This window comes from Akebia trifoliata, chromosome 14 (genome assembly GCF_017979445.1).
Source record: "Akebia trifoliata isolate Shusen 1 chromosome 14, ASM1797944v1, whole genome shotgun sequence".
NCBI lineage: Eukaryota > Viridiplantae > Streptophyta > Magnoliopsida > Ranunculales > Lardizabalaceae > Akebia > Akebia trifoliata.
Window position 1 is genome coordinate 32,138,717 of NC_141388.1, and position 13,158 is coordinate 32,151,874.

The 13,158-nt window shown below is 33.9% G+C and overlaps 1 protein-coding gene across 1 annotated transcript; it reads right to left on the reverse strand.

Moving 5' to 3' along the window:
* Positions 1 to 562: 562 nt before the first annotated feature.
* LOC147386791 (strigolactones hydrolase CXE15-like) lies at positions 563 to 1,866 on the reverse strand. Its single transcript, XM_086421996.1, has one exon. The coding sequence runs from the start codon at positions 1,807 to 1,809 to the stop codon at positions 802 to 804; it is 1,008 nt and encodes a 335-aa protein (XP_086278122.1). The 5' UTR covers positions 1,810 to 1,866; the 3' UTR covers positions 563 to 801.
* Positions 1,867 to 13,158: the final 11,292 nt, after the last annotated feature.

The window sequence follows — 13,158 nt, forward strand, 5'->3', positions numbered from 1 at the left end:
ATTTATATATGTTTTTACTAAATTAATTATTATTTTAATTGAAATATTTATTTCCCAAATAAAAATGTTATCTTGTGTCTAATAATCTTATAATTAAACACTTTATTTTATAAAACAAAAAAGGTATTTCTATTTACATATAAATATGGACTAATAAATAATTGTAAACCAAGTTAAAGAGATTATCTCATCCAAAATCAGATGATTCAAGTGAGTCAACTCAATATTGGTGAGGGCGAGATGAGACAAAATACCAATTTTTTAATCTCAATTGCAACTTTGTCAAAAATTTCCCTCAAGTTGGTGATTTTTCAATTTGACTCAACGACTTGGAGAATTTACTTGCTAATTTTCCAAAGAGTTCTGTTGGAGTGACCTCAGGCTAGATCTCATATCACATTTTTTGACGTGAAAGTGAATAGGAAACATTGATACAAGTGGAAAAGCATACATGATTCCTATCCACTTTCAAGTCAAGAAGTGCAATAAGAGATTCCAGCTTGACGTCACATCAGCATTATCTTTTTTAAATTGAGTCGAGTCACCTCGAAATCAAATCAAGTCAACTCAACAAAGTTTGGAAACTATAAAAAAAATATTAATATATTAATATATTATTTTATTTTATTCTTCATACCATTAGTAATCCATCCTACCACCACCTTTAATTTATTTTTTCTTCACTTCTTTCTTTTCTCCCACTCATGAGTCCCGACTAACAGAATCAACTCAAACATACATAAAATAGTACCCAAACTGACAAAGTGTTGCACTGGCGCATCGTGTATAGTAAACACATGCTCAATGCCTCTTGATGAAGTCCGTGATCTTCGTGATCAAGAGATCGGTCTGTTCAGCTGTGTATCGGTCCGCATCAATGGCTACCTTATTAAGGTAGAAGCAATGGCCCATGCCCGGGCTAACCACCAATTCAAGGTCCTTCTCTGCCTTCTTCATGGCTTCATAGTACTCTAATTGCGTATCACGCATCAAGTCGTTCTGTGCCACCACCACAAGGAATGGTGGTAGCTTCAGCCCCGTAAGCAGCGGGGCTTTGGCCCCCATCGGACAAGTGATGGGGTGGTCCTTGGTGCTGCCAAGTGGCAGCGCCATGGCCAAGAATTTGTCTACCATGTCGAGCGTTAAGAAGACTGAGTCGGATTTTAATTCCAACTCAGATTTACTACGCTCGGCACGGACAAACCCAGGGTGTATAGGCACACCCCCAACTAACCTCAACGGATCTAAATCTTTAGTACCTGCACGTGCAGCCACCTCGTGTACGAGATTCCCTCCAGAACTGTCTCCCATGAGGAAGACTCGCTCGAAGTCCGCATATTCAAGCCATGGCTCGATGAATTCAGCTTGAGCCATGGATTGAAGCCAAAGTAGTGCTGAGAAGCAATCGTCACACGCCACAGGGAGACGATGCTCAGGAGCAAGCCGCATTTCTATGGAGACACAAATAGCTTGAGCCGAGCGTACGAGCCGTGTGTAAAAGTGGTAATACATGTACCAATCGGCATGGCTGATGCAAAAGCCGCCACCATGGAAATGAAGTATGATGGGTAGCTTCAAATTGTTCTCAGATTTTGTTTCGGGGATGTAAATTCGAGCCGAGTTGCCCGAATTTTTGTCTATGATGATGTCACGTGTTGCTACACCATCGATGAATTCATCGTGAGGGGGTACAGGTTTCACCAAGAACTCAACATCAGGGGTTCCGGTCCATATGCGATCGATTGATCCATCGTCAAATTTTCGAAACCAACCGCAAACCTCTTCCACCACTTTCTTGGTCTGAGCCATATTTACTTCTGTTTAGAAAAGTTAACTTAAAATGATGGAAGACAACCATGGCTGTAATTGGACTCCCCTTTTATAAAAGGTTGGTAGGCAGGAAACTATTCACTTCTACACAAAAGAAGATGGAGACATAAAGGAGAAGTAATTTTCTTGATAGAGTGCTCACAAGACAATGAGCAATTATTCATTATTGACGTATGTGTCTCTTCTTATATACATAATTTGAGATCAAATAAATAAAGTAGAAAGAAAGGTAAAATATAGCAACAGAATACAAAAGGGTATAATACAGAATATTACACAAGGCATCTTTTCCTTTGTTATATTTTTTCTTTCCTCTCTTACTATGAGCTGATGGATGATGGTTACATTGGTATGTGCTAGACTGCTAGTTGAGGTTGTGGCATGGAACTAACTCACCGTGTCAATGTGTTGAATCAACTGAGTCCATTTTAAAATGCATTGAGTTAACTCGATCAAGTTATTCCATGTATATCTGTAGTATTTTATGGAGAAAAAAACAAAAAAATGGATTAAAATATTAAAACTATTTTTAATGTTTAGAAATTAACATTTTTTATTTGACTTACCTAAGTTGATTGGAGAGATTTTGAGTGGACTTGACTTAACTTGACTCAATAAACATTCTAGTCTAGGCAGTAATTATGAAAATTTGTACCAAGTTGAGTTGAGTTGAGTTGACTTGACTTGACTCAATAAACATTCTTGTCTGGGCAGTAATTATGAAAATTTGTACCAAGTTTTGGAGGGACCCCTAAGCAATGGATAGTAAAAATTTGTAAATCAATTAATCGGCTCCGAATCAAATAAGGGTTGATTTTGGGATCAGTCTAATACGGATCAGATTGGATGACCTCTGTTCCATTGGGTTTTTATTTTAATCAGATCTAAATCTAAGCCAATAATAATTGGATTGGGTCTGAATTGGATCAATCTAAGTTCATAGGAAAAGTCTAATTAAAATGATTTATATATGTAAATTAAAATCTATAATATAAGTTACATACCTTCTCAAATTTTATTGGACCGGGTCCTTATCCTTTCAAACATGGTTAATCCAAAATCAATTTAATAGATATTCGAATCAGATCTTTATTGGAACTCAAATCCTTGATCCAAATCAAAGATATGGAATTTCAGGTCTGATTCAATCTATCAAACAAAAATGGACTCTTTACATTAACTTGAAAGTTGTTCATTAAGTAGACAATTCTAATAAGTGTGATGTGCCAGCGTTGCATGTGCCCCGGGACTAATCTTTAAAATTGTTTTATTTTTTATTTTTTATTTTTATATTATTAATTATAATTATATATTACAAGTATTTTTATTTTTCTTAAATTTTACTTTTTTCCATTTTAGACTTACATAAGGGGGAGTACAACTGTACCATTGAGTAAGTATAATAGTACCGTGGGACCAGACCATTCTTCAATGGGGAATTCTTACTCCATTGCAAGCAAATATTGACCTTCTTAAATTTTAGGAAAATCCTAGAGGTTGTTTTTCACTGTGTTTCACACTACATTGATGTGGTGGCCATAGATGTGTTTCCTCGAGATACAAGTGAAAACATCTATGGTTATGTGCGACTCCTTGTCAATGCAGTGAAAAATGAAGTCTCCCCAGCACGACTCTTAACTTTTAAACATTTTTTTTTCATTTCGGACTTAGGTAAGATATGGTAGAGAGGAGGTGGTGGGGGAGGGGGGAGTTTGCCACCAGGGCTGTCAAGGGATTGGGTCTGGATCATATCGGGATCAATTTGGTATCAATCCAATAAGGGTCGGATCGAGTTCAGAACTGATCCGATGAGTATTGGATCGATTTTTTTTTATCGGTCTCAATTTTTAGATCGTAACAATCGAATCGGGCAAAATACGATTTTATATACAAAACTTAAATAAATTTTATATATCTCAACAAATATATAATATAATTTATATACTTTCTAACATATTATTGGATTGTGATATAGTTGATCCAGATCAGATATAATAAGATATTAGATCGAAATCTTATCGGAGTCCAAAATATCGATCCAAACCCGAAGTTATCAAATTTCAGGTATGATCCGATACATTGGCAGCCCTAGTTGCCACCAGGTGAATAAAATTTGACCAAACTTGTGTCAAATCTACCCCTTTTTTTCATGTAGATGCTTAGCGTAAGGGTGGACATTCGTATGCATTTTGTTTTTTGGTTTTGTTTTTTTTGAGTCGTGATGACTACACACAGTCTTAGTACGCGAATGACGTGACAAAGACACAGAGCCATAGATCATTTTCATCGGGATATATAAGAAAAGGGTCCAGTTCAGCAACAAACATTTTGGCAAAACATTTTTCAAAACATGGGTTAGAGGTTTTGGAATGGGCTGATTTTTGGTGAGGATGATCTCTACAGTGAGGAGATCATCCTCACCAAAAACCAGCCCATTCCAAAACTTCTAGCCCCAGTTTACAAGTTGAAAAATCGTGGATCGTCCATTTTTTGTAAATCATTTTTGATGAGGTTAGAAGTTTTGGATTGGTTGATTTTTGGTGATGATGATCTCCTCACCGTAGAGATCATCCTCACCAAAAATCAGCCCATTCCAAAACCTCTAACCCATGTTTTGAAAAATGTTTCGCCAAAATGTTTGTTGCTGGACATTTCCCATAAGAAAAAGATGTGTGATTTTGTGCCCTTGCCATGTCAGCGGCATATCAAGACTGTGTGCATTCATCATAGTTCTTTTTTTTTTTTTTTTCTTCTTATCATTTTTATTATATTTTATTATTATTTATTATTTTCTATTATTAAATATATGTTTTACCTTTTTATCTTTAATTACTCATTTTCACATATTTGGACCAACGTATGGTGTGGGTTTGATAAGGCGTGATAGCGTGAGATTTGATGATTGTGACAAGATATGGAAGATTTGTTGTTTTGAAAGTTATGTGATAAGCTGAAGAACCAATGGCACGACGCCATATGTACCGAAAAGTTAGTAAAACTAAAGCACTTCCGAAACAGCAAATCTCCCTTCCAAGATATGGTGAATGGGGGAAGGGGTCAACAACGTATGGTGGGTGGGTGCGTGGGTGGGTGGGTCAACAACGTCTGGTCTGGGCTTGCATTTTTTCTTTCTTTTTCTTTTTCATTTTTTCTTCTTATTTTCTTATTTATATTTTTTATTATTCCTATGAAATATATTTTATTTATTCTTAAATTTTACTTCTTTTCCCAGTTTCAACTTGCAGATCTTCAATGCTAAAGACTGTCCACAAATTTTGAAATCTTAACATATTGTGCAATTTTGAAATTATTGTACAATTTTGAGATGTCTACAATAGTAGTCTAACATTACATCTATAAGGACCATATAAGGAACAATACATAAAGAATTAAGATAGAAATAATTACTTAATGGATCCACACGGAAGGGTTTTTTTTTTAAATAGTCAGGGGTTTTTTTTTAAATAGTCCCTAAGTTTTGCGCGTTAGCTAGATAGGACATTTAGTAAACTTTTTTCTTTCTTAATGATCACTCGTACTGTTGAGTTCATAATTTTTACTGTTGAACTCAACATTTATTTATTTATTATTGAACTCACCACTACATACTGTCGAGTTCATCACTTTTTATTTGTTGTCAAACTCGACGTTTTTTTAATTATTGTCTTACTAAGCAACCGTTGAAAACTTAAGGACTATTTAGAAAAAAAATCCCTCCAAGAGGGTCCTTTAAGAATTTTTCCATTAAAATAGGGTGTTGCTTACAAGGGGATACGATCATCAAATACAAGCACTTGGATGTTTACAATGCTTGCAAAATTTATTTTTGTAGTTAATACATGAATATATTTAATCGCAAATAAAATTTAGCATATAATTGACCATCTTAGCACATTTAACGTATGCATACCCCTTGTCTTTCCTTATTTGGATCACGCGCGATCTCCACATATCACCTAAAATGCAACTTGCTTAATGTTTTTCCAAATAAAATGATAAATCTTCTTTTATCATATTCATTATTATTGAGATTTCAAAATATTTTGAGAAAATTTCATATTTTGAGCTATTGGGTTGGTGAATTATCATGAATTGGTAGGTCAATATCAACATGAGTGAATAGGTATTTCCATCCACTAATTGATGGAAAGTAAAAAACAAAGTAATATAGTATTCTTATTTTATTTTTAATGATGAGTGTTCTAGATCAATTAGCCGATAGTAAGGACGAGGCAATTGGCCTCTTAGAGCACCATATCTCGTCCGAATCCCTGAGTCCATACAAATACCCCACAAACCATACATACCAAGTAAGAAGGGATAAATCCAAAGGGATGGCCAATGAGAGGGCTTGAATTCAATACCTCTCCCTTCCTGGAGGGATATTTGTTTTGGCCATTGCACCCAACACTCGTTGATTAAAATAAAATATTAGTTTTTATGTATGACACTGGTTATTTTTGTGGAAATTATTTATTAAGAAGGCAAGCTCAATTATCTTAGTTTCTGTATAGGGTCAGATTCAAAAGACAAAATTCTAGACAAAGCTTTTTGTCCTATATGGGCTAAAAGTTTCGGAATGGGTCGATGTTTTGTGAGTATGATCTATATGGTGAGGAAATCACTCTCACAAAAACTCAGCCCATTCTAAAATTTCTAACCCTAGTTTATAAGTTGAAGAATCGTGGACCGTCAATTTTTTTATCATTAGTTTGTAATCACTTTTCATGGGGTTAAAAGTTTCGGAGTGGGTTCATTTTTTGTGAGGATAATCTACTCCCCATAGAGATCATCCTTACAAAAAATCAGCACATTCTGAAACTCTTTAACCATATAAAACAAAATTTTGTCTAGAACATTGTTTATTGAATGGTAATTTTAGGAGTCCAAGTCAAAACCAATTGACAATGAGTGGAAAGGCCCAGGAGCTTATAAGGAGAGAGAGACAAGGCAATGAGTGTCCAATGTGAGACTAAACTCAACACACCCCCACACATGTGGGTTGGACTGGGCCAAAGCACGTGGAGATATGAATTGATCCAAGAAGATTGTATACTTGGCAAAACATACATGAATAGTTGTCGTTGCTTAGCCAAGAAATCTAGTTGGCCGAAGATGCTACCCAAGATCATCTACCCCTCTTGATCTTGGGTCTGTCTCAACTCAAGTCACCACTAAGCAAACCTCGAGCAATGGAAATAGAGGTCGTTTAAACCATCGCTACAATGGTCATGGGTGTGGTCGTGGTAAGGGGAGTGGTCATAACCCCCCTTCTACTACTTTTATGCATCCAAGCAGTGACAACCATTGACGTGTGTCCTACTAAGTATGCAATCATCTTAGCCACACTGCTCTTCAATGCCGCAATCGATTCAAAGAATCATTTCAAGCTTTCGACTATAACTCTGCAATGACTGCATTCAATGCCCATAGCAATTTTGATAATTGTAGGTACCCAAATTCTTGTGCTTCTAATCATGTTACAACTGACTTGGCTAATCTTTTTATTCACTCGAATTATATGGGTTCTAATCAGCTAAAGGTTGGAAATGGAGTAGGTTTGGACATTAAACACATTGGTTCTTCGCACCTTTCATCATCTTAGCGTAAGTTTAAGATGAACGATATTCTTCCCGTTCCATCCATTACCAAGAATTTGTTATCTGTTAATTAATTCACTCATTATAATAATGTCTCTTTTGGTTTTCATCGTGATTATTTTTATGTCAAGGATTGAACCATGGGGAAGGTACTTCACGAGCCAAGTTCTCATGGGTTATACAAGCTCCATATTCGTCTCTCACAAAATAAACATTAAGACCTTAGTACTTTTGTGGAGGAACGTGCAACTATATAGTTGCATAAAGTAGTGATTTCAATCAAGTTGAAGGTTAGCATGGTGGAACGGTTCAACTATATAGATCGTTGGCATCAACGTTTGGGACATCTGTCACTTCGTATTGTTCATCAAGTTATTTCATCTCATCAACTACCAACATTCCTCACAAGGTCCGTTTGGTGTGTGAAACATGTCAAAAAGGGAAAAGTGGATTTCTTGGCTAAGAAGAAAACCTTGGAGATCTGTGAAAGAAATCTCATCAGATTTGATGGTCATTGCAGTGACAAAAGGTATATTCTCAGGGCCTAAGCCACCCAAAACATGCAACACCAAGTCATCTTCTCTAACGGGTCGAGCAACCGCAGCAAAACTATCTGCAAGAGTCTTGACTTTAAAAAGATACTCCATGGCAGATAAGGTACATTTCTTCACCGACTAGAGTTGCAACCTAAGTTGCATAATATGTGCTTTGGAGTGGGATGAATATGCCCTTTATTAGGTTAAGCCAAACAACCCATAAAATAGTGATCCCTACCAGTTGAGCACGAACACTTTCTAAAAGTAATGATATGATCCAACTTAATAGGATTTGATCCTGACATTGCCAAGAAAAATAGTCAGGGTTGGGTTTAGGTGCATCTGGAGCAGCATTAGTAGAAGAAGAGGAAAGAAATTGAGAAGGACAAGGATACATTCCATCAATGTAACCAATAAGATCATAGCCACGAAACACTAACATAAATTGAGAATGCCACAAAAGGTAGTTGGAGGGAATGAGTTTCACTGGAAGATAGTGATGAATATTAGTTGTTGGAGAAGGGAGAGACATGGTGCAAGAATTCAAGTATCTGTTGTGGTGCTCTGATATCATGATAAATTTGGGGGTCCAACTCAAAACCAATTAGCAATGAGTGGAGAGGCTTGGGAACTCATAAGGAGAGAGAGAGAGAAGGCAATGAGTGTCCAATGAGGGACGAAAAATACCGAATGCTAATGAAACTTTCGAGAAGAGAACCTTAGAAAATTAGGATCTAAATTTTTTGTTTGTTGTTGAGATTGAGAAGGACTCAAAAATTTATATATCGAGGTCTATGTAAAGGGAAATGGGGTTTTTTTTTTTTTTTTTAAGACTACATTTGTTTTTATTATGATTTTAGTAAAGTAGATTAGTTGATTAATATTTGTTTTCATGAATTGGTGTTCTTTATAAATTCGTTGCAATTAAAATAAATCCATTATTGGTTCTTCTTTAGGTAACCGTTGAACACCCAATTCTTAATAGGTCCGATCAGATCCCTCATATGGTTACGCAAAATTGAACTGAAAAATATTTGGGTCCATCATGGTGAATCTGAAATCGAATCAGTCCCAGAAAATTTGGGTAATCGAATGACTAAGTACACATTGACACCCTTAAGTTTGAGTAGTGTTATTAGACCCATTTATTTATCAAATTTCTCTTTCAAGATAAGAATTGGATAAAGAAATAAGTTTCATTTATGTCAACTTTAACGAAACAAAAAATGTAACTTAGGATATATATATATGTCAAAATCTCTGTAATTAATATAATTTAATTTAACTAAATTGAACTAAGGGTACGTTTGACTGCACGAAAAATTAAGGAGAAATTGAAGTTTTGTAGAAAATGATAATTTTTCAGTGTTTGATGTGTCAAAAACTCTAAATTTGCGCGGAAAACAATTGCCAACATCCTCGATTTTTCTTCATTAACGGCAAATCATTTTCTTACCCCCCTCCCCTTGGAAAACGATTTGCTAGCACACGGAAAATAAATATAAAAAAACTATAATTATTTTATAAATAAATTTAAACAAAAAAAAATACAAAAAAATTGAAATCAAACAAAATCATAATTTTCTTTATAAAATAAATATTTAAATTATTAAAAATTAATTATTTTTATCACAAAAAAAAAATCTAAATCAATCCTTTTTTTTTTTTTGTTGTAAATTTTGATTGAATAATTAATTTTAAATTATTTCAATATTTATTTTATAAATAAAGTTAGAGAATTGTTGGCACCCCAAATTTTATTGATTACACCCCAAATAAATAAAAAATAATAATGATAAGTAAAAGTTAAGGTGACAAAAGAAACTATCTCATTATTTGCTAGATTTGATCAATTTTTTAGTTTAGGATTTTATATGAGCCTAATCATAATTATAAACAACTACTAAATTTTTTTGAACGAGTGTTATAATGTTGAGATTATAATTTGAGCCAAACCTTTGTAATGTTTGAAGAATGTGTTTTAATCTTTAATTGGGTTGCGGTAAATAATTTATGAAAGTGGGATAATTAAAATGTAAGGTACCAATAATAGCTCTCTACCAAATTTGTGGTGCCAATAATAGTTCTCTAATAATTTAAGAAATTGGAGTGTAATAATCCAAATCTTTCTTTAAAAAATGATTTTATTATTATTTTTTATATAATTATTACAAAAGTCAAATTAAAATAATATTTTTTATATATTTCAAACAACAACAAAAAAATTTCATGTTGTGCCCAAACAGTAGAAAAGGACTTGCTTTGAAAATCATTTACCAATTAATATTTTCTATGCAATCAAACACACCCTTAGTTCCCATCAATTTGACAAATTCTTAGTCTGGTCGGTTTTGATTCTTAAAACATTGGCTTTTAAGATATAGACTTAGACCCAAGTTTTATTGTGGTGGGATTATGTATGGGCTCCAATATCTAAAAATCAAACTCAATCATCATTCAATAGGCCCAACTCTATTCCATTAGCCCATGGTTTAAAAACTTATCCGAGTCATTTGAGACCTAGATGACTCAAACCAGTCTTGCAGCCTATTAGGTGAGATAGTCAATGTGAATCATCCATCACATTGACACATCGAGATTACTCGTGTGATATTTGAATATATCAATAGAGCTTATATAACTTAGGCCAAGTTAATTGTTTTGATAAAATTATTAATTTTTAGTCATTTAAATGTTTGTTCTGGATATATAATACGATTTATTTTATGAGTCGTGATAATTTGACTCGAAAAACCATACTCAATGTGTACATGGTTAGCATGTCAAGTGCACCAAAGTACCATTGATCTTTCTCTTAGATACATAAGCATACAGACTGCATTTGTTTTAATGAGTCATTTTATCATTAGTCTTTTTTATATGTCCCTCTATTTACCACCTTATAATATTTAAAATAAGAGAGATTCTATTTGCACACCAATTATTGCTAACACCACCCTAACTCACATGTAAATCACTAAAGATTAACATACATTTTGAGGTGACATTAGCAAAAGTTGGTGTGACAATAGTATCTCTCAAAAATAAATAAAATTAATATAAAAAAATTAAGTCGATTTAAATGGTTTGACTCATCCAAGATGACATGACTCGGACAATGTGAGTTGCGATGGATGGTGAGTCGAGACATGGCATTGGGTTTTTAAACCATGCATTAACCTACACCAAGCCTATCTATTCCTCTTTTAAAAGTGTGCGAAGAAAGATAAAAACCATCACTTCTGAAATTAGGTTGTTGAAATTATATAGAAGCAAATAGGTTGAACGTTGAAGCATGACTCTCAAGTATGCAAGCCCATTTTGAGGCATCACGAAGTAGAAGGAGAATCAAAGACAAACTTTGGATGCATTTATCTTAACCTCGCATTGTTCCAACATCTTTAACTCTTCACTCGTTTAAGGTTGATCTCAACATATTATTCACTGTGGTCGACAACCCACTAAGAGTCTAAGATCATCTTCCTCTTACCAAAATGTTCAATTACTCGCCGAATCATATCAGTTCGTTTAAATTGTGTGTGTGAGAGAGAATTATTTTAAGGAAAATTTTATTGATACATGGAAGAATTCTAAGCGCCCTTATACTTTTAGGGCCCTAAAATTTAATAATTTATTTTGGGCACTCTATGTCAAAGAGTATCTTTGTTAACCCTTGTACTCTTATCATCCTTCCTTCAATTTTGGTGGCTCTATTGATTCAGGTGATTCCATAAGAAGAGGAAGAAGAGATCATATAAGAAGAAAGAAGGGAGATCGGCACTCTCATCATCCTTCTAACGATTCCAATGGCTCCATCAAAGAAGAAGAAGATGTTAGAAATTTTTTATTTAATTTTGATTTATAATATTTATTTACCTAAAAGTAATTTATATTGTTTATGATTTATTTTAAAGTTTTCTAAAAGTTTGAAATTCAAAAAAAGGTTTGTTAAGTAGTTGTATTATTAAACTATTTGTGTACTTTTATAAACTTCAAATGTTTTTTTGAAGGAATTCCTCAAAAAGACGATCAGGTTGATTGGTGGTTTAGAGTGGTTGATCGTGGTCAAAATTGCGGGTTAACATGGTTTAACCACGTAATGACTTGTCAATAGGTATGACCATGAGTCAAATAGAATTGACAGTAGGCTAACAAGATTCTTGCAACTGTCTATTCCAGAAGGGTGTGATTATCTAACAAGAACCCTTAATAATTATGGTGCCTATTCAAAGAGACACAATCACTCTATAAGTTCAGATTTTTCAAAACCCTTTAAATATATTGAAAAATCATAGATGTCTTAAAAATTTTAAATCTCTCTCTCTCTCTCCTTTTCTTGGGCATAATTTCTTAGTGTTCGGATCTCTTTTTGTTAGTACAAAAACAATGAGAGATAACAAAGAGACTGGGTTTCGTTGTATCCTGGGAACGTGTTTGTTCGAATCTTTTTTTTTTTTTTTTTTTTCATTCTTGATATAAATCCAAAATGAAGCAAATAACATTTAAAGAAAGTATAGTTACAACATGTTTCGAAGAACAATCGATCTTCTTTTATTGCTTAAATACAATTTTTCCAATAGAAGAGAGATCAAAAAAGAAAAAAATGAAAAAGACAAAAACAAAATGAAAGGGAGGAGTTATAGTCGAATAAGTTAAAAAAAAAAAAAATTTCCGTAAGATTCAAAGTTTCAACGACTGGTTTTTCTGATGGGATTTAAAATTTTGACATATGGTTGCTTCAGCAATGAAAAAGAAGAATAAGAAGTGGTGCCCTTAAAAAAAAGTTTTTTAAACTTTATTTTTAACTTTGGCGGCCCTTAGAAATTTGGGGCGTGTCAATAAAATTTTCCTTGTTTTAACTCCTTTCTGATTGCACATAATCACTTGCCATACTTCGGACTCATACCAACAGCCCAACCTAATATTTGCGCAATGGTAATCCCTACTTTGTAGTTAGGTCTCAAATTTATTGAATCTCACATTTCTAACACTATATCATTCCATAGTTAGTAACAATTTGATACATTTCTTCCATCTTATAGGTTAAGGCAAGTGTTTGTGTCAATTTTACCTACCATAGGATTGTTGTCTCAAGAATAAAGATGAGAAGGGATAATAGATCATCCTCTCATGGTAACGCATGTGGGCTGAGATAGGATACCAAATATGAGTAAATCAACATTAAATATTAT

What these genes read in the sequence shown, in the direction of transcription:
- LOC147386791 (XM_086421996.1), bottom strand. Translation starts at nt 1,809, where the DNA reads ATGGCTCAGACCAAGAAAGTGGTGGAAGAGGTTTGCGGTTGGTTTCGA.